Genomic DNA, 27,596 nt, shown 5'->3' on the forward strand with positions numbered 1-27,596 from the left:
TAGCATTCACCCCAGGCCAGCAAAACAGCATGCATGACCTTGCTATGCCTTTATTTTTTTAATCAACATAATCTTTAGTATTTGTGCTTATTTATGAAAGTATAGAGGATGACTTTGTACTAGACTTGCCCAAGGTTTTATTTAGGTGTGAATGGGTGTTTTGCTCTGGGGAGATTTGATTTAAATTCTTTGTTAGTATTGCAGTCTGTGAAGATGTCACAAGTAAGTGTGTACAAGTGTATTTTAGAAGAATCCATCTTATAGCTCTAGAATGGGGAGGCTATCATTGTATATGATCTTAGGTCCCACCTGCTGTTTGTAATATATCCCTTGTTGCTCTCCTCCATGGAAAAATCTTTCTATCTTTCTTCTGTCCCCATCCTTGCAGTGCAGCCAGTGATGGTGCCCAGCACCTCTGACGATGCCCCAGAGCCCCGAATCAAGTGCGGAGGAGGAGGAGCACTTCTCCCAGTGCCCCGAGGGGGAGTCGGGCTCGGAGAGCTCCCACGAGGGGCCCAGCCCCCCAGCCAGTCCTGCTAACCCTGCCCACAATTGCTCCATGTCAGTACCTGAAGACGCTCACTTCAGTATGATGGTCTTCCGAATTGGTATTCCTGATTTGCACCAGACGGTAAGGAACCACAGGGAAAGGAGGGAGGGGAGGACGAAAGCTGAAAGACTGTAGGAGGCACCCTGAGCTTTGAAGGTGCAGTGGAAAATTTTATTTGCTGATTTCCCCTCAGCAATTTATGACTTTTTGACCATTTTGATCTGTCTCGGAACTGAACAAGGTCAAGCACAGTGGGTACTTGGATGGGGACTATGAAGGTAGGGGGTACCAAGTTATAGATTAAATTGCAGAATTTTAAAAAGATAGGAAGAAGGCAATTGCAAGCCATTAGAATCAAACCTATGTCAAATGATATGTAGTTTTCCTACTTCTTGAGTCACCTGGGATATTATAATCATTTATGATCTTTGTGTCATTTATAGGCACTCTTTGGAATATAAAAGTAACAGGTCCCTGACCCAAGGTTTTTACTATTCACAAGGGAGTGTAAGCGAAAGGAGGACTCTATTTTTGTTTCAGATTACCGAAACTAATTTGTATTCCAGTAGATCATGATGTTATGCAATTGTGCCCAGTTTTACGGAATTATTCCTTGAATCAAAAGCATCCCTTTTAAATCAGGGCGCCTTGCTCGCTATATTTCTTCGTCTTTCAGAGTGCTGCTGCACACAGCATGAGCTTATTAAGGGCGGGTAAAATCTGCAGTAGGTTTGGGGGCAGGAATGTGTGTAGCATCAGGTGACTTTGTCTTTAAATCATCGATTCTGCTATAGGGAAGAAGAAATGTGGACAGACAAAAGAATATTAAACTTCCATTTTTAGTCCCTCACCAAGTCCACCACTGCCCTTTGAGAAGTAATTAATGCAGAAATGAATTCACCCTGAGCTCAGCAATAAAAGGAACATATTACTTTTTTGCTTCATTAGCAATAAAACAAGGACACTGCCACAACTGCCTGTACTTTCATCCAGGAGTTCTTTGATATGGAGAGACAACTGCAGATCTAGGCAAAGCATGCTTCCCTTCCAGTTTTTTTGCATAGCTGCCCTCACCTTCTCTGAGAATCTGAGAAAGGCTTTGCTTTCATTATGTGCAACTGCATGTGCTGATATGAGCTGCTATGAAATTCTCCATAGTCTTCCATATATACATATCCTGGATTATCCCATCATCTTATAGGAGATTGTGAGTTGATAAGTGATGGTACGAGCTCCAAGAAAAGGTAGTTGAGTGAAATTAAGGTTAGAGTTAGAGTCATGTGAAAAAAATTATAATAGGAGGAGACAATTAGATCCTGATTATGGTTTCCTCTTTTTAAAGCAGAGTTTGATTTTTTTATTAAGAGTTTAAAATATAATTATACACTAGAGGTTTTTTTTTCCTGGCATGAGGCTCTCTCTATATTTTTTATTTGAATTCCAGAAATTGTAACTTGCTGTAATCAGAATTAGGAGTAAGTTGGAGAAAACTTTATAAGAGCCTGTGATGTTCGTTACTTCCAGAAGGAATTCATTATAATGAGCTGATCACACAACCTTTAGAGAGCCTTAAATCAGTCTCTATTATATTGCAGTCCATTTTCTCAGTCTGTCTTTTTTTTTTCCAGTCAAATTTACTACCACCTCTAACCTCTCTGTGTCCTTAATCTCAGTGTAAAGATCCATATGCATTGGGTCTTGAATCTAAACCAAGACTCAATCCCAGAAGGTATAATGCCAAAGCTAAGATTATGAGAGGTAAGAACTGCCTAAGCACATATTGATGTCTTTCTGTCACCATAGGGTAGACATAGTACATTTCCTCTTCTATTCGAAATTGAGAGATTATCTTTGCAAATATAACCCAAGGTGTATTACCTGGGCTTCTCCTTTGGAAAATAAAGCACAAGAAACACAGGGTTGGAGAGCTATTTTGGATAGAGATCTTGGACAGCTACCAGGACGCTAATTATCCAGCAGACCTTAGCACATTAGCTTTTCTTCATAAGCATAATTGAGTTTTAAGAGCTGCTATTTTTATTTCCTACAATGCCACTTTGAGATGTTCGGTGAAGTTATATGGTAGCTATCATCTCCAGTCATTCACAGCTGCTGCTAGCCGCCATAATTGAAGACCTAACATCGAAGAGAGTCCATCTAGTTACTAATAGATATCATATGAAACCAGGGGAGAAAGTTATATACTACTGCTATTTATCAAACATGCCATTTAAACTTAGTTATTAAAGATTGTCGTTTTCCTCAGCAAACTAAAAACATACTGGTTGGTTTCAGAGAGTACAGAGTCTATCAACCATTGTACAAGTGAAAGATTTGTGGTTTCTGTTCTGTAATTTATTAATAGCTGTGTAAAATAATCTATGTTCTCTTTCATTTAACCCAATTAATTTCTCTGTTCTTTAACACTGTGTTCTAAATAGACTTCATAATGCATAGGATGCCTCTACTATATAGCAGTGTGTGTGTTTGTAAAATAGAAACAAATCCACCAGGTTGTGGCCACAAAGAAATGCCAGGCATGTTGGTCAGTGTCACTTTGGAAAAGACAGACCCACGGGTTATATTCTCTCTACCCATCCAGAAATTTTTAGTGTCTCTTTAAACCCATGCCCTGCCAATGTTCAATTTGGGCCCCACTTCTATTCATGGGGCAACCATGGAAACCGTTGCTAGAGATCACAAATTGTCGTGGCCATGGAAACAAGGATAGAGTTGCCAGCATGTGTCTTGCTGATTGTCCCTTCTTACCTTCCCCTGCTCCCCAGTTCTGACCCTGGATGTCTGAGCACTGAGAGAAGGAGATATACATTGCAAGGAAAGTTGGAAAGAGAAACCCCATTTGATACTATGGTGTATCAAGAAATCGACAGAAAGGATAAAATGCATAGGGAGCAAAAGGCAGGAATGTACAGTCCTGTTTCATTCAAGTATATATTTTTGCCAAAATCCTATAATTCATAATACATACCAGATTTTCCGAATCAGGCACCTTCTGGATGCACAAAACCACCAAAAGATCAATCATCCACAGGCAGATCTTTGCTGAGAGTAAGAAGATTTGTTATCCAAACATAAGGAAAGTGCCATTTTGAAGAAGATTGTGTTAGGACTGCAATATAGCAGTTAGTTTTCTGTACCTGAAGTAAGGGTACAGCATAAGATTTCCCTTTTTTTTCCTGCCATAGATAGATCAGAAAGCATTCACAGAAGGGAAGGGACGTGTGTGTGTGTATTTGGAGGGGGGGGGGGAATGGGACAAGTGATGGAAGCAGCATTGTACCACCATGGTGGAGCTCCAAGACATTGCATGTATTTACAAATGGTGTGGACCTTGTGGTGATGGCTCACTGATGCTTCCATCATTTGATAGAAGGACTGGACTTCTCTGCTTTATTCATTCATTCATTCATTCGATTTGTATGGCTGCCCATCTTATCTAAGTGACTCTGGGCAGCCCCTAGCACAAGGGTGTCAAACTCGATTTCATTGCAGGGCACATCTGGGTTTGTGTTTGACCTCAGGGAGGGCGTGGGTGGGCGTGGGCATGGCCAGCTCCACATCATTTGTTGAAGCTCCGTTTTTGGCCACGATAGCCTCCTGCAACCCTCTGCCAGCAAAAATGGAGCTCGGGGAGACTGCGTGTGGCTCGCCTGGGCTCCGTTTTTGGCCACGACGGCCTCCTGCAGCCCCCTGCCAGTGAAAATGGAGCCCTCTGAGCTTCATTTTAGCTGGCAGAGGCACCACGGACTGGTCATTTGCTGTTTCCAGGATGGCCCTGTGGACCAGATCTAAGCATCTTGTGGACTGGATCCAGCCCGCGGGCCTTGACTTTGGCACCCCTGCCCTAGCAGGTAAAAACAGTCTAATAAGACCAAGTAAGAAACCAATACAGGTTGTCTTCATTTAACAACCACTCATTTGGTGACTTCTTCAAGCTACATTCATACTTTTCACTGTTCTTCAAAGTTCCGGCTGTCCCAGTAATGCTGTGATCACATGATTGTGATTTGGGCACTTGGCAACTGGCTCACACTTGCAATGGTTACAGCGTCCCACAGACACATGATCACCATTTGCAAACTTCCCTGCCAGATTCCTATAAGCAAAGTCAATGGGGAAGCTGGCAGGAAAGATCACAAGTCACTCCTATAAGTCACCCAGCAGCAATTACTTTGCTATGCTTGCACTGAGACTTGGTGTGCCCTCACCCACCTTTCCCTGTTTTGTAACAATCATCTTCAATCACACCACATGCTTCACCTTATATTGCACTTTAATGTCTGTTCTCCTGTTACAAGTAGCCTGGGACTTGCTTAAGGATCCATGGTCGTTGCTTAATGACAGCAACTGGGAGTCCTGGGATACCATCGCTCAGCGAGGTAGTCATTTGGCATTGCACCCTATGACAGCATCACTTAGCAATGGAAATTCTGGCCCCAATTAGAATTAGAATTCTTTATTGGCCAAGTATGATTAGACACACAAGGAATTTGCCTCCATTGCATAAGCTCTCAGTGTACATACAACAATAGTGATAGATCACTCATTGTTAACCAAGGATTAGCCACATGCAAACATATAAAAAGAATTCCTAATCAATTTTAAAAAACAAAATCATGATTAGTGACAGAATGCATCTTACATCAATTCGACACAACCATTACAGGAATTCCCCACCATTGTTGGCCCATCAGGCATAGCAACGGAGCCATATCTTCTTAAAGGTCTTCTTAAAGACTGGGAGAGCCAGGCCAATCCAAGGTCCAGCATAAAGGTTTGTTGTACAGGTTGGGTGCCCCAATAGAGAAGGTTCCTCCCCCCCCCCCCCCGGCTCCCATTAGATCAAGGGTGTCAAACTCAAGCCCTGCCGGCCAGATCCAGCCCATGGACCATCCTGGAAACAGCAAGGACCGGTCTGCGGTGCCTCTGCAAGCGAAAATGGAGCTCAGGAGGACAGTGTGATGGCCCTTTTCACTGGCAGAGGGCTGCAGGAAGCCATCACAGCAGAAAATGGAGCCGTGTGTGTGTGGGGGGGGGGCAAGTCCCATTTTTGCTGGCAGAGTGCTAGCAAAACAAATTACTAGCAAAAGTGGGTCCCCCCATCCCACAGGTGCCCCTAACATAGGTGATGTCAATCTGGCCACGTCCACCATGACCATGCCCACCTGGACAAACACACACACACACCAAGGTCAAATACAACCCTGATGCGGCCCTGCACTAAATGATATTCTTTCATAAATGGGACTTGCAACATGTCTCTCTTGCTAGTCCTGATGGGATAAGTGTATCTAACATAGTTTCCCTTACATAGCATCCTGCTACTATCACATTTTGACATCTCCTATGGGCAATAAGCAAATGATGGATCACGTAGGAAACATTAACAAAGAGAAGCTGATACAATAGATCTGTGAGAGGAAATTGTGGGAAAATATGAGGAGAATCCTGGTGCTCAAAATGAAGTGAAAGGCCCTGGAATTGCTCATGTTTTGATATATGCAACATTAAAACAAATAATTATTTAAATACACACCCACTATTTTCATTATATCTAAAGTCTAAAGTACCACTGTTTGCAGCAGCCTTTTTTATATTTTGGGCTGCAACTTCCATCAAAATGAATACATTTGAGGGAAACTCAGTAGATATATCACTCGTGATTGCAATTTTTCTGAACGAATGCTGGCACTTTCAATAGTACCACCTCTGTGCTACTGCCCACTCAGTGTTAAAATGTACATTTTTTAAAAAAGTGACGGCTAGAGCTGCCCTAGGTCATCATTTTAGAAGGTCTGTAAGAGCTGGGCTCTCTGGGAAAGACAGTAACTACCTTACTTGAACAATGAGTTTCAATTAAGAATGCAAATTCCTCTGTTTCATTTATGGACATATGCGGAAAAGTTCAGATTCCGCAAAATAGCCAAACCAAAGGTTGAATGCAAAGGCACTAGAATAACTGAAGAGTGCTAGTATGAAAATAACATTGTATTAAAACTTATTTAATGCATCTAAATAAGTATAAATGTAAGCTACTTTTAAGCCACTGCTCACATGGATTGATTTTCTATCACGATACAGTACTCCCAGACTCCTTATTGGAACATTTCTGGCTATGGACAGAGGCTTGCCAAGATTAAGTTCTCCCCTGCCTGGTGCTCTTCTCATTAAAAATGTCTTAATTGAATCCAGAAACTCTTTGTATTAGTGAGACTGTGTGTCCTGCTCAATCTCTCTCTGATATTAAAGTAAGTTTTCTCCAGGTTGAGATGGATTCCTAGTAATTTCATGAACGCATCAATAGCTTTCTTGGCAAGAATATAGAAGTGTTTCGCTGCCACCTTCTTCCAAGAGTCTAACCTTTAATCTTGATATTGCCTACAGGTCTTCCATCTAAGTACAAAACACTAGGGCTGTTTGTGCTTTAGGCTGAGTTTCAGAAAGGTGCTTCAAAGTGTTCAGGAACACAAGCTGTTTTAAGCAGCTGGGCCTTTTCCCTGGATTGTGTGCAGCAGATGGGTTCTATTTTTATGCTCCTGCATGCTCCAAAATGCCTTTTTGAAATCATACCCAAAGCTCTCCATGGCCCTACTAACTAGACTGACCCAGCTTAGCTATTTCAGATTAACCAAGGTTTGCTATTATAGAAGGAGGGGAAAAAACCAGACTTATATGCAAGGCTAAAAAGCATTATTATAGGACACACAGTGCTCCCTTGGGACAGAATCATGCAATTATTTGGGGACAATTTGATGGAATTGTTTTGTTTTCTATCCATACCCTTCTCTTGCATGGCCTGTTTCTGCTTTAGAAATGCCTACGTTTCAACCCTGATGCAGCCATTTGGGTGGCAAAACAACAAATTCTCTGCACCCTCAACGAAAGCCTCAAGGATGTTCTAAATTATGGACTCTTCCAGCCAGCCACCAATGGCCGGGATGCGAAATTCCTAGATGAAGAGCGACTCTTGCGCGAGTACCCACAGAGTTTTGAAAAGGGGGTACCCTATCTTGAGGTAAGGTTGCTGCTTATCTGACAGCACTCTTGGTCAGAGAGGGATGAGCATTATGGGAGACCACTGGTAGTTTACTTAAAAAAAAACAAAAAACAGCAGTATGTGCATACAATTGTCCACTATTTGCAAAAACCCTGACTAGGAAAGGCTGCTTACATCATCACTAACTTGAGAAGCATTTCTGATCTAAATGGTTCCTAGGCAAGGTGATATTTTTGGCTCTGGTTTCCTTCCTCCTTTCCAAGACTTCTATCACTTGACTCACCTTTGTTTTCCATTATTCCTAATACCACTAGGAGCGAAGCTACCATTTCCTCTTCTTCACCTTGCTGGTTGCTAATGGCTAGTCAATAATTGCACATAAAATAAAAGTATTGTGCTGCCCAGCCAAGTTGATTTTAAAGCACCAAATATCTCCCTGCCTACTTTTGTAGTGAACTGAACCAATGTGGCTGTGAAGTCAATGTGGGACAAGCCCCTGTCTTACACTGGTCCTGTTGTCTATGCTTCTCCAAGGTAATGGGTAGTTGGTTCAGCTTGCTTTTATGTAAGGGAATTGATTAAATGGAGCATAGCAGCAAACACTTCCAGCCACCTAACTCATATTTTTGTTTTATTTGGGGGGGGATGAGGGAGCCTGTCCTAGAGGCCATACTCATTTCTTGCTCTTCATCAGAGGTTTCTTTACTCACCAATGCTTTCAAGTGTTGGGGAGAGTGATAAACTGGCCAGAACCGCAGACTGGGAACTTTCAAGCCTGGGGAAATTTTTTAAGTATCCATGGCCATTATATCAATAAAAGAAATGGTGGTTAGTAGTTGAGGCAACAATATGTTTGTAGCATCAAAATGGGCAGGACTTGTATTTCCTGGGACTTGTGTGTGTGTTTGGGGGGGGAGTGATATTTGGGCAGAATTGATCTATAAAACCTAAATAAAGGACTATACACTTCTTTTACTGAAAATTGATGAGAAAACTAATTGCTGAAATTTGCTAAGATTTGCAGAAGCCCCAAATTCGCACTTTGGCTATAGGTTATCCATTCTTTCCCTACAGATGTAAATGCAGGGAGACTTCCTTTAAGGAATGCCTTGTTTAGCAACCGTTTCCAGTTACGATGGTGATGAAAAAGTCCTCACATTTACAACCTTCACAAGTCTGTTGCAACAGAAAGCTGAAGCAAAATTGTAAAAGAGTGATGTTTCATTTCATTTAATGTCTGAGTTGCCAGGCCCAATTGTGGTTACTAAACAAGGACTATGTATATCTATAACCATCTGGCTTGACTTACTGAGTTATAGATTCTCAGGGTGAGACTGATTTCTTTCTTGTTCCTCCATGGCAATTGCTAAGTAGCATTCAGGAAAGGAAAGACTTCACACTGGGCTTTATATTTTAATATGTACGCTAAGCCTTCATGAGGCTCTGCAGTTTTTTAAAAAAAAACATTTCATTATATAGCTAGTCCTTGATTTACAACCACAATTGAGCCTAGAATTTTTGTTGCTAAGTGAGACAATTAAGTGAGTTTTGGCCCATTTTATGACCTTTCTTGATACAATTTCTTAAGTGAATCACTGCAGTCGTTAAGTTAGTAACATGCTTGTTAGGTGAATCTGGCTTCTTCATTGACTTTGCTTGGCAGAAGGTCGCAACAGGGGATCAAATGGCCCTGGGACACTGCAACCATAATAAATATGAGTCGACTGCCAAAGGTCTAATTCTTGATCATATAACTGTGGGGATGCTGCAAAAGACATGTGTGTGAAAAACTGCAACAAGTCATTTTTTCCAGTGTTGTAACTTCAAATGGTCACAAAATGAACTGCTGTAAGTTGAGGACTACCTGTATGTGCAAATTTTCTCTTGCTTGCCAGTTGCTTCACAAGCCTAAGGTCAGCCACTTGTTTTTTTAAATAAATTACAGAAACTAAAGCACAATGCTGTTAAGCATTTATCTATTTCCTTTGCATTCATAATGGGAATGGAGTTTTCTCAAGATTAAAGAAGAATGCATCAAATATACCTAACTTTTGTTGTACATCCAAGATTATGTATCCATCTTCCTAACAATCCTTGGATCCACAAAGAAACTGATCCTACAATGTGGAAGAGTTTTGAAAAATTATGGAATATAGGGGAATGATGAAAGTTGGATGTGTTTCTTTCCAGAACTGTAACTGCCTCCTATTAAGCTACAGTCAAATACAGCCTGTAACAGTTTGGATCTAGAAGTTAGTCATGCTTAATTCCTGTTAAAACCTTCAATGAGATTGAAGGGCTGGTAATAATCAGATTAACAATAAGAAAGCCTTGCCCATAAACTTGCAATATGATTAATCAGATGCATGAAGTGCAGGAGAGTGGGAAGGACAAAGTAAGACAAGAGAGGGAAAATGATAAATTAGCTAAGGTCTGGAAATATAGATTTGTCTTGAGTCATTTCTTGAAGAGTGGGAGGTACTGAATCATATGAATATTCAAAAATGATGCATTTCTTTCAGATCTATGGAAATTAAAGTTGTAATGCTCAGAGGAGGTGGAACTGGACATTCATTTTTCTATCCATAGGCACTCAGGAAAAGTGTGCAGAAATGCTTAAAAGCCCATATAGTGTTCTGAATTCAGCATTTTTCATACATTTCAGCAGCATGCAATCATTAATTTTGTCTACGTTTTAACTAAATCACGGCTATGCATTACAACTTGCATCAGATTAGTATGATGTTCCTTTTGTCATTTGCCCTCTCTTAACCTTCCTTGCAGATGCCTCTTTCTGGTGAGTAAACGCCATACCCGAAAAAATAGTTGTATTGGACGGGATGGTATCACTGATGGTTTAAAGGATGTAATGGATTGAAAAAGCTTAGGACACCAATAAAAAAAATATTCCATTTCTTCCCCCACACCCCGCCACTCCCAAAAGCAGGCTTGTTTTGGGACTGATATGGTGGAGGTGTCTTAGGGGGCTGCAAAACAGGTACCAGGCATCATATGCAGCCTACAAATTGTGCAACTCTGAATTAAAAGAACCAGGAATGGCTTTAGATTTAGGTGAAGCAATTGTAGGAAGTTATCACCCAGCCCTCTCCCAGAAAAATGAAATATCCTAGGAAATATTGATAAGGCAGAATATTATATTTTCCTGGATGTGAAAAAGGGAGAAACACATTTTAAAAACTAAGTAAATTCCTGCAGCTTCCTGGCCATCCTCACTTTATCAATGGGCCATTAAGAAGGCCAAGCTAGTTCACATAATAAAGAGTTCTCCCCTTCAGCTCCAGGGGGATGGGAATGAAGGCATGATAATATAAGCCTTTACTCAACTGACCACATGGCACCTGAGAATTCAACCAAACCTGGATTCAAAACTCAGCCTAGAGGGTTGCCCTTGCATGGGCCCATGTGAGTCTGACAACCAATCAGAATACATTTCTTACACAGGAACAAGAAACAGATAGGTGGGGCCGAACAGATTATAAAAAATCCCTGCAAGCCCTTCTTCTCTTCTCTTCCTTTCCTTTCTCTTCTTCTCCACCAACATTGAAGCATGTGATCACCTTTTCTGTTCAGGACTCAAGCCATGTGGTCCTGTCCACCATTAAAACCATCTTTCCAAGCAGCCTCCATGTCTCCAGTGTCTTTTTCCCCACTTGGAGCCGAACCCAGGACATTTCTTCTTTCATCACTATGAATAAAGTGTCCTCTGCACCATTCCATATTGTCAAGAAATACTGGAGGGATCTATAGCCAATAGCCCAAACCTGCTGGATCCAACTGTGTTTTTGATTTTCTACCTCAAGGAAGTACTAATTATTGGGCATCATTGAAAATAAAAAATTGGACCTGATCATTTGATGCCAGTTAAGAGTGTCACTCCAAGAAAATTAATGTATGGAGGGAGAGCGTCAGGGCAGGGAAAGAGAGTGGCAACTGCCCAAGTCAAACAGATGCTTACTGGGATTCTGGAAATGTTTAGGCAACGACTGTGATTACACACCTGTAAGCAATCCATCAAGGTGTTTGCATCTGCTGTCTTATGAAAAATTGATGCCGGAAGACGCCAGAGAAGGAATCCATTATTTGTTTTAAACTTGCAGAATTGTGCCATTCAGTTGAATTAGATACTAGCCTTCAAGCAAGCCATGAATGGGTAGCACATCTATGGGAGAAAGAAACCATCACTTTATTTATGTTTATTTACGTTCATTCATGTTTTAACTGAGGCTGCAAATATATCCATTCTGTGTACAGCTGCAGTCAATGCCCCGCCTCCCCATTCTCCCTGGTCCTCTTATTGTCATCTTCTCTACAGTTCCGCTACAAGACACGAGTATACAAGCAAACCAACCTTGATGAGAAGCAGCTAGCAAAACTTCACACAAAGGTGAGAAAATCAGTCTCTGGAGAGAATCTAAATTGGCTGTAAAAATCCCAGCTTTTTGAATTATCATCTAATATGCAAAGTTGCCTGTCCTTTTAGATGTCTATTATGCAAATAAGACAAAGAGTTTACTTTTTATTTAATCTTCCCTACTCCTTTAAGAGGTACTAGCCTTCTAGCAGACTAATAAGGATAAAAGATCAGGCTGGTTGTTTGGTCACCTTATTGACATGCCTGCATTAATAAGACTTAATACAAAGAAGAATACCAGCTAGCAGATGTTTCTGCTTAGTAAGAGCAGACAATCTATAACTCCTTGCACCATCTTCAAACGTTCCCCAAATATTGTCAGAATTTTGCAGCAAATTGCCTGTTTTTGATTCTGAAATGTTCTCTTTGTGTTTTTTTTAACAAATTCCAAAATAAAGGAGTTAAACCTTTAGATTTCACCATAGTTTCTATTGAGAAAATGTGACAATCCTAGATCAGGCCAAGTCCAAAAATGCCAGGGATTCAACAGACCTATAAACATTAACAACATCTATAGACAATCAACCAGCCCAAAAGAGAACAAAAAGACTTCAGCACCTTTCCACCAGTAATCAGCACCTAGATCAACATAGATTAACTCCAAGGTTAACTTCAGACCAACAATCAAGTAAGCAATAGCCCAATCAAGAAACTGCCAAAGAGCCATCAGTAAACAGCCCAACCAAAGAATCTCTAAAACAACTCCCATCCACACAAACTTGCAAGACACCAGAATATAAACTGACAGCAAACAGCACTGATGATACTACCTAGTTAGGTTAATGAAATGTCTGCAAGAAAACAAGCAAGTTCAGAGACCACTAAGGACCCCTCTATCTTTAGTAATTTTAAGGCAAGCTTTAGTAAGCTTTTTAGTAAATTTTGGAGGCAGACAAATAAACACATAATTAGTGTAAATGAAGCTTATAGTTAAAGACAATTGTTTGCTCTAACGTGATGGATGAGAGGTTTGTTGAAGACAGGTTGTTCTTTGTTTAAACTAAAATTCATCCAGTCTCAAGAAGTTACGAATGGCTTGAGCTTTTGGTTGAGCTCAGCTTTATTCCTCTTTTAAACCTACATTGTAGTTTTTCCATCCAATACAATACAATAATACAATAGTAGAGTTGGAAGGGACCTTGGAGGTCTTCTAGTCCAACCCCCTGCCTAGACAGGAAACCCTATACCGTTTCAGACAGGTGGCTATCCAACATCTTCTTAAAGGCTTCCAGTGTTGGGGCATTCACAACTTCTGGAGGCAAGATGTTCCACTGATTAATTGTTCTAACTGTCAGGAAATTTCTCCTCAGTTCTAAGTTGCTTCTCTCCTTGATTAGTTTCCATCCATTGCTTCTTGTTCTACCCTCAGGTGCTTTGGAGAATAGTTTGATTCCCTCTTCTTTGTGGCAACCCCTGAGATATTGGAACACTGCTATCATGTCTCCCCTAGTCCTTCTTTCTCTTAAACTAAACATACCCAGTTCCTGCAACCGTTCTTCATATGTTTTAGTCTCCAGTCCCCTAATCATCTTTGTTGCTCTTCTCTGCACTCTCTCCAGAGTCTCCACATCTTTTCTACATTGTGGTGCCCAAAACTGAATGCAGTATTCCAAGTGTTGCCTTACCAAGGCATTATAAAGTAGTATTAACACTTCACATGATCTTGATTCTATCCCTCTATTTATGCAGCCTACAACTGTGTTGGCTTTTTGGGCAGCTGCTGTACACTGCTGGCTCATATTTAAATGGTTGTCCACTAGGACTCCAAGATCCCTTTCACAGTTACTACTACTGAGCAAAGTACTATCTATACTGTACCTGTGCATTCCGTTTTTATTGCCTAAATGTAGAACCTTACTCTTTTCACCATTGAATTTCATTTTATTAGATAGTGCCCAATGTTCAAGTTTGTCAAGATCCTTCTGTATCTTAAGCCTATCTTCTGGAGTGTTGGCTATTCCTGCCAGCTTGGTGTCATCTGCAAATTTGATGAGTTCCCCATTTATTCCCTCATCCAAATCATTGATGAAGATGTTGAAGAGTACTGGGCCTAAAACAGAGCCTTGGGGTACTCCACTGCATACTTCCCTCCATGTAGATGCAGTTCCATTGAGGGCTACATGTTGAGTGTGGTTGGTCAGCGAGTTATGAATCCATCTGGTGGTGATGCTGTCTAACCCACATCCTTCTACTTTATCTAGTAGTAGGTTATGGTCTACCTTATCAAATGCCTTACTGAAGTCCAAGTAAACTATATCGATGGCATTCCTCTGGTCCACTAATTTTGTCACATTATCAAAGAATGCAATAAGATTAGTCTGGCATGATCTGTTTTTGACAAACCCATGTTGGCTTTTGGCTATTACTTTGTTTGCTTCTAGGTGTTCGCTAATTCGTTGCTTGATTATTTTTTCCAGAATCTTTCCTGGTATTGAGGTCAGGCTGATAGGTCTGTAGTTTCCTGGATCTATTTTTTTCCCTTTTTTGAAGATGGGAACCACATCAGCTCTTTTCCAGTCCTCTGGTAGTTCCCCAGTGTTCCAGGATCTCTGAAAGATATAGTTCAGTGGTTCTGAGATCTCATCTGCTAGTTCCTTCAGAACCCTGGGGTGTAATCCATCCGGTCCTGGTGATTTGAACTCGTCTAGGGTAGACAGGTGCTCACTTGCCATTTTCTTCCCTATTTCAATTTGTGTTCCTAATCTGATTTTTGTGGTGCTGTTTTTGATAGGTTGGACTGTTTTATCCCTTTGTGTAAAGACAGATGCAAAACATGAGTTAAATAGTTCTGCTTTCTCCCTGTTGCTTGTCACCTTCTTGCCACTTTCTCCTAGCAATGGACCAATTGTTTCCTTAACCCTTTTCTTGTTTTTAACATGTTGGAAGAAGCTTTTTTTTGTTATTTTTTATTTTTGTGGCAAGCCTTTCTTCATTGTGAGCCTTAGCTTTCCTCACTTCATCTTTACAGGCTCGGGCTATTTGCTGATATTCTGCCTTAGTTATGTCCCCCTCTTTCCACTTTTTATACTTATCTTTTTTGTCTTTCAGTTTGTCAGAGAGTTCTTTATGCAGCCATGCTGGTTTCTTTTGGGAGCTGTTATTTTTCTTCTTCATTGGTATTATGCTAGACTGGGCTTTTGTAATCTCATTTTTCAAAATTTCCCAAGCTTCTTGAGTAGTTTTCCCCTTGAGGATTCTCATCCATGGAATTTTTCCCAAGCTCTCTCTAAGTTTATTGAAATCCAAATCCTCATTGGTTATAATTGACAAATCTTTCCCCAGACGGGTTTGAAGAAGTTCTTGGAATATGTGCAACATGGAGCAGCTGAAAAAGTGGCACGGCTCTTGGACAAAGGGCTCGATCCAAACTATCATGATTCTGATACCGGTGGTAAGTACCATCTGGGAGACACAAAGAGGAAGGGAAGAATGACTTTGGATGCCAGCTACACAACATCCCCCTCCACAGTAATAATGCAAGGTTTTCTCTGCAGAAACACCTTTGACGTTGGCTGCCCAATTAGATGGGACCATTGATGTGATCCGGCTGCTGTGCCTTGGCGGTGCCCACGTAGATTTCCGGGCAAGAGATGGAGCCACAGCACTTCACAGAGCTGTCTGTTCTCACCACTATTCGGCCCTCATGGTAAAGTCAAATGCTAACTTGTGTTTTGAGATTATGGCAAGGGTGAAAGGAGCACATAGAGATCTTTTTAATTTTCTGCCTATTGGCATAGTCGACTACTAATGTACATTTTATTAGACAGACAGATAGATAGACAGACAGACAGACAGACGATGATAGATGGATGGATGGATGGATGGATGGGCTCTCTCTCTCTCTCTCTCCTCATAGCACCCAAAATTAAGATAAAAAACAATTATAATAATCCAGGGTAATTGGCTCTTCTAATACAGAGAAGAGGTGTGCAATTTTTTCATCAGTAGATTCATAGAACATACTTGGCAAGAATTTCAGAATGCGAGATAATATTCAAGAAATCCTGGGTTTAATATACTTGGGGAAGAGTAAGCTGTTTATTACAGTTTGGAGAAATAACAGAGAAACCTATTCCTAAGATAATAAATCATTTTTCAAAAGACACCCTTGGAAGCAAACTCTTGATTTCATCCAGGTATCCTTTCACAAAAGGGAAAGAGTTAATAGAATAACAGAGTTGGAAGGGATATTGGAGGTTTTCTAGTTCACCCACCCACACCCACCTGCTCAAACAGGAAATCTTATACCATTTCAGACAAACTTGTCCAATCTTTTCTTAATGTTGAAGCACCCACAATTTCTGGAGGCATAGTGAGTTGAAATAACGGATTTTAAAAATAAAAGTAAGAAAAACATGGTCGGGTCTGTGTGTTACCACTAATGCTGCTTGATGCCCCCAAAATTGCCATAGAACAAGTTTGACTTTACTCAGGATAGGAAGCAATGTTGGACTGACGCTGCCATTGCTCAGCTATATTTTTCTCTCCGGCTTACACAGGCTCTCTTGGACCTGGGTGGCTCCCCCAATTATAAGGACCGCCGTGGACTGACTCCACTCTACCATACAGCTATGGTTGGAGGTGACCCACACTGCTGTGAACTTCTGCTGTACAATCGAGCCTACATTGGCACCACTGATGAGAATGGCTGGCAAGAAATACACCAGGTGAGGTCCTTCATACCAGTCAAGATCCAGCCATCCCAAATTTCCATGCGTGGTGACTCATTTGTGTGGACAAGGGAGCTAGCAACCCACTTTATGCCCTGTATGTGTTTCCTGCTAGGGCGGGCTTAAGTCTAAAGATTGAGGGGGTGTGGCTGTGACTTGCACCTGTCCATCTGACCATCTACCCCTAGGCCTCCCATTCCTGACCTCTGCTTCTCCACGTACCAGGCCTGCCAACATGGAAACTCCCAGCATTTGGAACACCTGCTGTTTTATGGTGCTGAGCCAGGTGCACAGAACGCATCCGGGAATACAGCATTGCACATCTGTGCACTCTACAACAAGGTAAGAATGATTGATTTTTACACTCCAACATTAATCAATAAAGTGATTTAAAGCATCTGGAAGTCTGGACTCCTGCTGAGGACTCCTGTTGTAGAGAGTAAGGATGATGATCTTGACAGTGATATGCTGGAACCATTATCTAGGCAAAAGGGGCTGAAGCAATGTTCTGGAGATAATATTGACAAGCAGATCTCCCTAATGTCAGTGTCTCCAATGTCAATGTCTCCCTAATTCAGTGGGTATAAGAAATAGGGAAGGAAAAATAGAAGTAAACTTGCAAGATTCTGTATCGTAGCTATTCTCAATACAAGTACTTTTAGCCTTCACATAGAATTGATTTCCCAATCTCTCTAGTGGGGGGTGATACACGCATCGTTCATTATCCTAGGTGTATATTTTGCCAATTTAATTCCCCTTTATATCTAAACTATCTAATGGGTTTAGTATTTTGATTGGTTTACATATGTATATGCTTTGTCACCAAATTGCAAAAATGTGTCTCTGAATGGTAAATAACAGTAAGTTGCACAATTGGGGAATAATTATATATATATTATTCTACCTGCTAGCACAATTTCCTACATCCCGCCCCAAATAAATAGAATACCAGAATACCCAGAATTAGAAGGGACATTGGAGGCCTTCTAGTCCAACCCCCTGCTTAAGCTTAAGCAGGTAAATCATTTCAGACAAATGGTTGTCCAAATGTCTGAGACAATTTTGTCTCATGGAAGATAAAAACTATTGTGAAGTTGAAACCACTTTTCTGTATAAAATTTGGAAGGCTATATTGACCACCTGCATCACATATGTAGCTTAGTTTACTATGGATCCAGCCTACACTCTATCTCAGGTAGAAGGCTAGCTGTCATTGTCCTCAAACCCCCATAAATTTGTGGATTCACTTAGTTTAACGTCTGTGGAATTGTACAGTCAGGTAACCAGAATTATTTGGCAAGAAACTAATGTTCCCTTAGCCCATCTTTTCTGCAAACAATTCTATTGTGAAGCGCAACAATCTATTCAAGTAGATAAAATGAAAGCAACTCAATTAGATTGACTTTATTAATGCTACTTGAACATCTGTGTCTCCTTCTCTTCCTCTCCTCCCTGCTGTCATTTGCTTCCTCCTCCCCACCCAAATAAATCTGCTTATCTTGAGATTTTTCACTCAGTCAGACAGTATGGAATTAACCCACTCTTTCATTCTAGGCATAATTTATAAAGAGTGGTTATAATATATGTCCTCTTATAGTTTGGTATACTCATTTGTATCATGGCAGCATTTCACATAGCACCTAGTTATAAAAATAACAATACAATAACTTTCATAGTAGATGTTGATGCCATTAGCACTGCAGTGCACAGCCAGGGGTGAAATTCAGCGGGTTCTGACAGGTTCTGGAGAACCGGTAGTGGAAATTTTGAGTAGTTTGGAGAACCAGAAATACCACCTCTGGCTGGGCCCAGAGTGGGGTGGGAATGGAGATTTTACAATATCCTTCCCCTGGAGTGGGGTGGTGTTCGATTGGGTAATGGATAGGCACACACAGGCTTAACAGAAACAACAGCTCTTTATTAAGTACAACAAGTGAGAACAATCCAGCGAAGGCTGAGTCTGACAGCAGCCCTTTTATAGGGAGCTGTCAGACCCTTTGACCAAGAGGTTTAAACCTCTGTTCCCGCTGGAACAGAGGACCTTGGTGGAAACCACTGTAGTTAGAACAAGTATCTAACACCCCCTCCCCTCTTGGATGGAACAATCCAATACTTGTTACGTAGTCACGCAGGTAGGCGGGCTTTTGGGTAGCTCTGCCTGTCCTGCGCAGTTCAGTAGGAGGGGTTTCCTCGATTAAGCAGTCAAATTGTAGCATGTACGAGTCCCAGTGCTCAGTGACTGGGTCATACGGAGTTGGTGGGGCGTGCATGGCCATTTTGTATTCAGAGGGCGTTTTGAGTTTGCTGCTCAAAAATGGCTGCTCAAAGCCGCTCTAAGCTCCGGGCTGGATGTACTTGCTGGATTGCTACGCTCTTTTGGTTTGCCTAGTTGCCTTCCAATCCCATCCTCATCGCCAGTGTTCGATTGGGTAATGGTTAGGCACACACAGGCTTAATGGTAACAACAGCTCTTTATTAAGTAGAACAAGTGAGAACAATCCAGCAAAGTTTGACTCTGACAGCAGCCCTTTTATAGGGAGCTGTCAGACCCTTCGACCAAGAGGTTTAAACCTCTGTTCCCGCCGGAACAGAGGACCTTGGTGGAAACCACTGTAGTTAGAACAAGTATCTAACAGGTGGGAATGGAGATTTTGCAGTATCCTTCCCCTGCCACGCCCGCCACGCCCACAGAACCAGTAATAAAAAAAATTGAATTTTACCACTGTGCACGGCATACCATCTACTTTATTCCAAAGTTTTAGAAATATTTTTTATGAATTAGTTTATCAGACAGAGGACAGAAACCTTATCAATTCCTTTTCTAACCTCCATCCTCTTCCATTCATCATCCAAACTAAAGGATACGATTTATCTGAGTCTAGGTTGGAAATCTACATTTACTTTCTTTGGGATTTTCTGCCTTTAGACGGAAAAGGAAGGATCATTTATTTATTTTAATTTTTTCTTCCACTGTGTCCAATTCTCAGAGATTATTTGGACAAGTCCCTATAGTTTCCTTGGCAAGGAAATGGCCATTGCCTCTTTTCTAGGCTGAGTGGAACTGACTGGTCTAAGTTGGCTTTGTGCCTAAGGCAGGATAGGACTCATGGTTTTTTGGTGTCTAGTCCAGTGACATGGCAATAGCAATAGGACTTAGATTTATATTCTGCTTCATAGTGCTTTTACAGCCTTCTCGAAGCGGTTTACAGAGTCAGCATATTGCCCCCCAACAATCTGGATCCTCATTTTACCCACCACGGAAGGGTGGAAGGCTGAGTCAACCATAACCTCAGCCTTAACCACTACACCGAATGGCTCTCTTTTTAAATGTGTACACCTCCTAATTTGCAAAACATCTTTGAATATTAAAAAGTCATGCCAGTAAAGCCACGAATCTGTTCCCATAGAATTGATGGTTTATTCTGGAATTTGATAACATGATAAATTTCCTTTAACTAAACAGGAAACAGCCATTTACAATTATGTTTTAGGGCAGCGTTTCTTAATTTGGCAACTTTCAGATGTGTGGACTTCAACTTACAGAATCCCTCAGCCAGCATGCTTGCTGGGGGATGCTGGGAATTGAAGCCCACTAATGTTAAAGCTGCCAAGTTGAGAAGCACTGTTTAGAGCAGGCCTCTCAAACTGGTGGGCCAGATACATCCTGTGCAGGCCACACCCATCCCAGTTCTACAAAGGCAAAAACAATTAAGATATATCATAATCTAGCCTGTGACACAATTGAGTTGACACCCCTGGTTTAAAGGAACATAAAAAAGAGGATTCTGCCCTCCCCCATCCTCCATATTCCATTACAATTTGTGAGGGTGAGGATATTGAAAAGAACTTGAAGGCAACCAGGCCAATTTGGAAGCATTCCAGTAATATTAGTATTAGTACTGCATTCCACCCAAATGCAGCTTTCCTTTCCAGATTTCAGCTTTGAAAAATACTGATCTGCCCAGAATTGTAATCCGAGAAGAGCTGTTCACAGAGATGGTCAAATAAATTAACATGGAAGCCACAACTATAAGATTAAAATCATGCCTATTTTGTATGTGCACAACCACCATTTTGCTTGTTTAAATTGTGTTTATTTATTTATTTATTTATTTATTTAATAAATAAATTTATAGTTGCCCAGCTCACACATAGGTGATTTCCATTGTCTTTCAAAATCTTGCACATCTTCGGCCAAATGCTCAAGTCACACTATGCCCTATCTATATAATGAGAGATTCACGTATATTGTAGGGTTTGTAGGTGTGTAATAGTGAAGAGGGAGAGGAAAGAATAATTTGATCTGTTTAGCATTGTCAAAACAGGCAAAATCATCAATCTACTTCATTTATGCTCAGCTTCTCATTTTGCCAGCCTCATTTTAAATGTTAATTTCCCTTAATGGGGACTAATTCATAGTGAAGCATTGGAATTTACCTCTCTGCTGAGTTTATTTCCTGAATGTCTTTGGACCCACATGGACTAAGAGACATTTTTAGGAAGTAAAATATAGAGTTTGATCAGAAATCGGTGCCTTCCATTTTCTTCAGCTTCCTAAGTGTTATTTTTTGTGATATGAATCTATTGTAATTGGATATGCACCATTCCCCGTGGCAACCATTTTGTGACGGGTGATTCCTCTTCATGGCAGCCATTTATTTTTCTAAGACTAACAAATGTGGCTCAAAAAGTTCAAACTTCAAAATTTATTCTGAGAAAAATAGTACAGTACAGTATAATAATATATTAAAATATTATATATATACATATAATGAAACATAATATACATTTAAGAAGTACAGACTTAATCTGCACTGAAAAGTAAAAAGAACCAAAGTCAGCCCCATCTCTAAAAAGTCAATTCTTAATACTCTCCACTCTGTCCACTGAAATTGCTAAAAACATGGAAGCTGTCTCTTTTTTTTTTGAATAATTTTTTATTGTTTTTGTCTTTTTATCACATATTACACTCTTTATATCAACAGTTTGTACAATGTTACATCGTCGTATCTATGTATGTTTTCCTCTCTTTACCATATATTACAATCCTTATGTCATTTTATCTATACATTTTTATGATATTTAACATATTTACCTATTTTTATATACAGTTCTATGTTTATTTATGTATATTGTTTTCGGCTTAAATGTTTTTCTTATTATCCAACCATTCATACCACTTATTCCAAATTTCGTAGTATTCCGATTCTTCTTTGTCCTGTAATTTTTGAGTTAGTTTGTCCATCTCTGCGCACTCCAAAGTTTTTTTTATGATAAAAGGAAGCTGTCTCTTATGTATTTCTCCTTGGGCTCTCTTCCTCTCTCTTCTCCCCTCTTTATTTCCCAGGAAAGCTGTGCCCGAATCCTGTTATACCGAGGAGCTAACAAAGAGATCAAGAACAACCATGGTCAAACTGCCTTCCAGGTGTGCAGTGAGCTGAGTCCAAGAGAGAATTAAGAGCAGAGCATGTTGGCAGTTTGATCCCAGGCATCGTAGGGCAGAGCCCCTGACCTTCCCTCTTTTCTAGTGCTTCTGCATTAGAGCCTCTAAATGTGGGTGTTTGTAGATTTAATTTGATATTTTAGGAAAAGGAGTAATTGTGTCATGACTCCTATGTCTCAATTTGCAGACATCACAGTGCAATTTTTGTTCATATTTACTCAAGGAAATTGGTGCATTTGTAACATATATCTTGCCAGTTTCTATAAATTCTTGATTTTGGCACTAAGGTCCCCAAGTTGTCACTAGTACTGCAGTCCCAGGATATCACCACCTGTATGAAGTAGGAGATAATTGGGAGGAGGGAGTAGAGCCCTATCCTCTCCTTGTCTCAAATCTCCAAAACTGAGAACGACTCATGTCCCCCTAGCATTGGCTCAACATCGGACTCAGATGATATTGGAATAAAATAAGGTATTGAAGACATCAGAAGGTAGATTCTGCATATAGTCTTTCCTTGTAAGCATGGATGTTGCTTTTGCCAGCCTTTGCCAATCTGGTATTAGTCAGATGTGTTGAAGCAGAATGGTCATCTTCCCCAGCTTGAATTAAAGATCACTCTTGAGAAATACCCAGTTTCTTAGGGATTTCTCAGTACCTATTTCTCATACAGGTAGTCCTTGAGTTACATTCCTTCAGCAACCATTCAAAGTTACTGCAGCACTGAACAAAGGGACGTATGGCTGGTCCCTGAAGTTGCAGCTGTTGTAGCACATACTCACCTAAGTCACGTGATCAACATTTATTTCCTGAATGTCTTTGGACCCACAAGGAGAGTCTGCTCACTCTTATGATCACAGTGGTGCTTCAATTGCCCCTATCCACTTATCTCTCCCCCATCTATGCCATTTGGGCTCCCTGCACTCTAGAACCCTGCTGCCCTAGCTGACCTTCACCATCTTCTTGCTCCCACTGCTGCCAAGCATGCCCAGACTGTGCTCTTCACAAGGCAGATGCTGGTTACATGAGGCTTTCTCCCCATGATCAGGTACAGCAGTTTCCTTGTGAGGCCTGGAAAACATGGGCGCATGTGGCTAGCATCTGCCAAGTGTAGAGTCAAAACCTTTTCCGCACCTCATCTGCAGTGGGAATAAGAAGACAGAGAAGGTTAGCTGGCATTTCAAAATGCAGAGCAATAAGGGTTTCTGGCTGGGGTGGCTGGGTCTTCCTGGCATAGCTATGGCTTTCACCACATTGCTGGAGTTTTCTGGGCTGCTTTGGTTTTGCGCCATGCTGCTGGCTTCCCAGACCGCTGCTGTTGGAGCTTCCCAGGCTACTGCGGATTTGCACAGGGCTGTTGGAGCTTTGCAGGGCATGGTGGCTTTCCATCTCACTGCTTGGGTGGCTGAGGCTTCCAGAGGTGTACGTGGCTTTGTATTGTGCTCAGGTTTCTTGTAATCCTAGAGTCACAACACACCAAGAAGCCCCAAGGTAGAGTGCAGGGTGGCCAAAAGAACAGAAACGAGGGGAAGATAGGAAGATGGGGGGAGTTGGAGGCAGTCCTTTATCTTACCAAATCTCAGGTTGGGCGGAAGCAAGCCCAGAATGGCTTAGATTGGGGAAGGGGGGGTCCTTGTCTAATGGACAATGGAATTTGCTTAATGACAGCAACAGGGAATGCTGGGATTGCTGTCGCGAAGCAATAGGGTCATGTGACTTTACAAGCACATTCTGGTCCCAATTCTGGTTACAAGTCAAGGACTATCTGTATGTAGAGATAAGACAGCAGCATTTTCAGGCCACTTTTCATACCTGGGCAATAATATTGAAATCTAACAAGATTTCAGGAGTTTTAAAATTGTACTGTTTTGGGAGGGGGTTGGTAATCATCTTGGCACTTCCAAGTTCCACATTACCAATATATATAAAAAGAGGTAGAGCAAGAAAGATTATGTTTACACGGATACATTTTCTTTCTATCTTAGGTTGCAGTCATTGCAGGAAATTTTGAGTTGGGGGAGCTGATCAAAAGCCATCGAGATTCAGATGTAGGTAAGTTTGATTTGAGAAAAGGTGACTGATGTGAACGCTCTGCAAAAGTACAGGTAGTCTTGTTTAGTGACTTATTTAGAAACTTATGAGGGCGATGAAAAAGTAATTTTACAGACAATCCTCACATTCAGTCTATGAAAGTTGTAGTGAGATCGTAAATGCGTTGTCGTTTCACTTTGTGACTGCTTCGCTTAATAACTGAGTTGCTGGTTCCAATTGTGGTTGCTAAACAAGGATTACCTGCTTTTGTACATATCACAGGTATTGATCAACCACATCTCCAAACTTACATAAAAACACTGAACATGTCATTCTCCAGAGAAGCTAAGGATTACTAGCAAACATTTCAGAACTTAGACAATAATTTCCAAATAATAATTTCCAAGTTCTTTGTGGAGCGATATGGGGAAAGTCACCCTGGAAACTGAAACAGTTTAAATGTAGCTTAAAGCATTTTTTGTACCACTGGTTTTTGTACCAGTGATGTTTACCTTGCTTTTTGCTTTTTTTCCCCCTATAAAAATTATTGTCTCATTCTAAATTCATTTGGCAATGTTTGGATTATTTTTGTTAGTAAAATAGGCTAGAAATCATATAAATACAATAAATAAACACAATTAAAAAGCCCTTATGAGAACAATAGAATATGGATTGTACCATTCCTTTCTTTTGCTGCCTTATCTCTAGGGAAACGAGAATAATAAGAAATGTGATGGCTGCAGCTAGGAATTTCACTTATTATTGAGGCTTTGTATTGCTGGGGTTTTAATATGTGACTTAGCTCTTTTTGCTGGCAGGAATTTGACGTGTTTTGGACTCTGTGATAGAGAGCCTGCTTTTCTTTCAGAAGGTGCATTGTTTCAGTGCAAAGCTCTTCCTTCCTAGTTGCTGCACTGTTGTTCCTGACATTTTTTCCTCAAGCAAATAATTACCTTGCCCTCACGTCTTCCACGGTTTTTTCCCCCTAGCTTCTTGTAGAACCAAGGTTCAGTACCCTGGTGACCCGAACTGTCAACATGCAACATCAGAGCCAATTAGCATTAATGATTCTCTGCTTTAAGAGGATTCTGCACCCTGTTCAGACCTACATGCCATCTACCAGATCCATAACCTCCAGTCAACTCCTCCTGTTGGAATATAACCAGCTTTGTGTCCTCCTCCTGCAACTGGCAACACAATGCAGCCAGTACACTACTCATAGCTATAAGCTTGCATGCAAATTATATTATGGATCTGCTAAGGGAAAGTTTCCCACTTTCAGAACTTTCATATTTGTAAATCAGGAGCTACCCTCATAATAGCTATATCACTTAGACTTATATACTGCTTCACAGTGCTTTACAGCCCTCTCTAAGTGGTTTACAGAGTCAGCCTCTGGCCCTCAACAATCTGGGTCCTCATTTTACCCACCTCGGAAAGATGGAAAGCCGAGTCAACCTTGAGCCTGGTGAGATTTGAATTGTCAAATTTCAAGCAGCCGGCAGTCAGCAGAAGTAGCCTGCAGTACTGCATTCTAACCACTGTGCACACTTCTCTAATGCCCCCTTCTCTCTTCTCTCAGCAAAGCCAAGAACCAGAAGGATCTAAGGATTCAAATTGAACAAATGGGTATCATATATCTTCATCAGCAGGTAGGCAAGGGTCAGGGTAGACAGTTTAGCCTGAGCTATGAAAACAGAAATCTTTTCAAGCCCCTGCTTTGGCTTCTCAGATTCAAAGGAGGATTTTCCACATATTTTAAAGCACAGCATCATCATTCTCCATCATCAGCTCTCCCTGTTTTTCTTCTTTAGCTTTTTACTAACGTTACTGTTCTTTTTAGTCCCTTTTCAGGAGACTCCCCAATATGCCAGCCGGCGCCGGGATGGCCCTCAGAACCTTACAGTGCCACATACTTTGCTGCGAGCCAACAGTGATACCAGCATGAACCTTCCAGACTGGATGCTTTATGCCCAGCCGTCTATCCCACCTGCCACAGTAGCAGTCCAAGGCCAGAAAATCACCACAGGAACATTGCGCAGTTCCAGCAGTCCCCGTGGTGCTCGCAGTCGCTCGCCATCACGGGGACGCCACACAGATGAGGCCAAAAAACAGCGTGGTCGACCCAGGTAAGACTGGAGGTCCATATTGGAAGCTTCAGAACTGGTTTGGATAAATAGATATGATCTGATGAGTTTGGTAGAAGAAGGAAAAGGTTAAAAATTAAGTCACCCACTCACCATGAGCTTATGTTAAGTGGTGCATGTATATAAGAGAGAGCAATTAGGGGTGGGAAATCCATGGAGCATAAGCCATTGTTTCTCAGCCTCATCTTTTGCTGCACCCCCCCTCCCCCAAAAAAGTCTTCAAAAATCATACCAGTTATGTTCAAATTTAGAATGGACCTGATTTTCCCCTCCTTGCCTCTACTCTCAAATACCAATGATAAGCTTCCAATACCTATTCTGCTGATTGAAGGACCCAAATAATAAAAAGAAAGCTAAATTCTAATCTAACTTTCTCCGACTTCACTGCTTCAAAAGCACAAAAAATGAAAACAAAACAAAACACAAACCTCAAACTTCTAAATAGGATAGCTTTTAAAAAGTATATTCTCTTTCTGTAAAATATTTGCTTGTCCCCACTTCATGTAATTATTTACTTCAAAATATGTTAAGCTGTTGCATTTCTTCCTGCTTATTTTATTAAGGAAAGACTTATCTTTTTCCTGAAGCCTTTCAATGGTAATACCAGCTCTTAGGGTTTTTTGGGGAGGAGGGGGGGAGAAGGGAACTGGGTTCTAATACTAAAATGTTTCACCTAAACACCCTAAGAGGCATAAATTGTTCATTCTGATGTGGCAAATGGAAGAAATTATTAAGTAAAATGGAACCTGTATGTTCAACTTAAAGTTGCTTAATTGAATTTAAATGAAATGAAATTAGAATTTTTTTTAGTTCTAGTTCCAACTACATTTTTTAGGTTCTTTCCATTTGGTTTTTAGAGTGTTGACCGAGCACATGATTTAAAGACTTGGTCTGAAGAAAGTTAGGTCCACAAATATCAGAATCTAAAGGTTCTCTAAGATGAAGCTTGATCAAAAAACTTTCCTGCTTTGAAAAAAGTTGTGATGTAAAAAAAAAATACTATTTTCAGAGGTTGTGTTGCAAGAGAAAAATTAAAGAATTAACATGGAGCCAAGATTCTGAATTCTTAACAGAGAGAGCATCTTGAGCTAAAATGTATTTATATTTGTTATTTTTTTATTTGGTTATTTATTTGGTTACTTCAGTTGCCTTTGCCAAGAGTTCCTGGGGATTTACAACAATTCAACAATTAAAACTTCCACAGTAATATTAATAATGCAGAGGATCAAAGGAGATTGGGAAATGGATTTATCACATATAATTGGGAACACATTTTATCTGGATTTTATTGGGAAGGTAGACCGATTT

At 40.8% G+C, this 27,596-nt stretch overlaps 1 protein-coding gene across 2 annotated transcripts in view; it reads left to right on the top strand.

The window, feature by feature from the left end:
* Window positions 1-421: 421 nt before the first annotated feature.
* SHANK1 (SH3 and multiple ankyrin repeat domains 1) overlaps window positions 422-27,596 on the top strand; it is a gene marked incomplete at its 5' end in the record, with an annotated part of 83,479 nt that continues 56,304 nt past the window's right edge. For both annotated transcript variants that reach the window (XR_014176782.1, XM_081970815.1), the window contains 10 exons: window positions 422-631; window positions 7,383-7,586; window positions 11,902-11,973; window positions 15,283-15,391; window positions 15,495-15,646; window positions 16,500-16,667; window positions 16,896-17,012; window positions 22,018-22,095; window positions 24,096-24,162; window positions 25,985-26,270. Coding sequence is in view for 1 of the 2 variants with exons in the window: in XM_081970815.1 (XP_081826941.1) it covers window positions 422-631; window positions 7,383-7,586; window positions 11,902-11,973; window positions 15,283-15,391; window positions 15,495-15,646; window positions 16,500-16,667; window positions 16,896-17,012; window positions 22,018-22,095; window positions 24,096-24,162; window positions 25,985-26,270 (1,463 nt within the window). The remainder of the gene's footprint in view (window positions 632-7,382; window positions 7,587-11,901; window positions 11,974-15,282; window positions 15,392-15,494; window positions 15,647-16,499; window positions 16,668-16,895; window positions 17,013-22,017; window positions 22,096-24,095; window positions 24,163-25,984; window positions 26,271-27,596) is intronic.

Source organism: Natrix helvetica (assembly GCF_964273705.1).
Source record: "Natrix helvetica genome assembly, chromosome: Z".
Taxonomy (NCBI): domain Eukaryota; kingdom Metazoa; phylum Chordata; class Lepidosauria; order Squamata; family Natricidae; genus Natrix; species Natrix helvetica.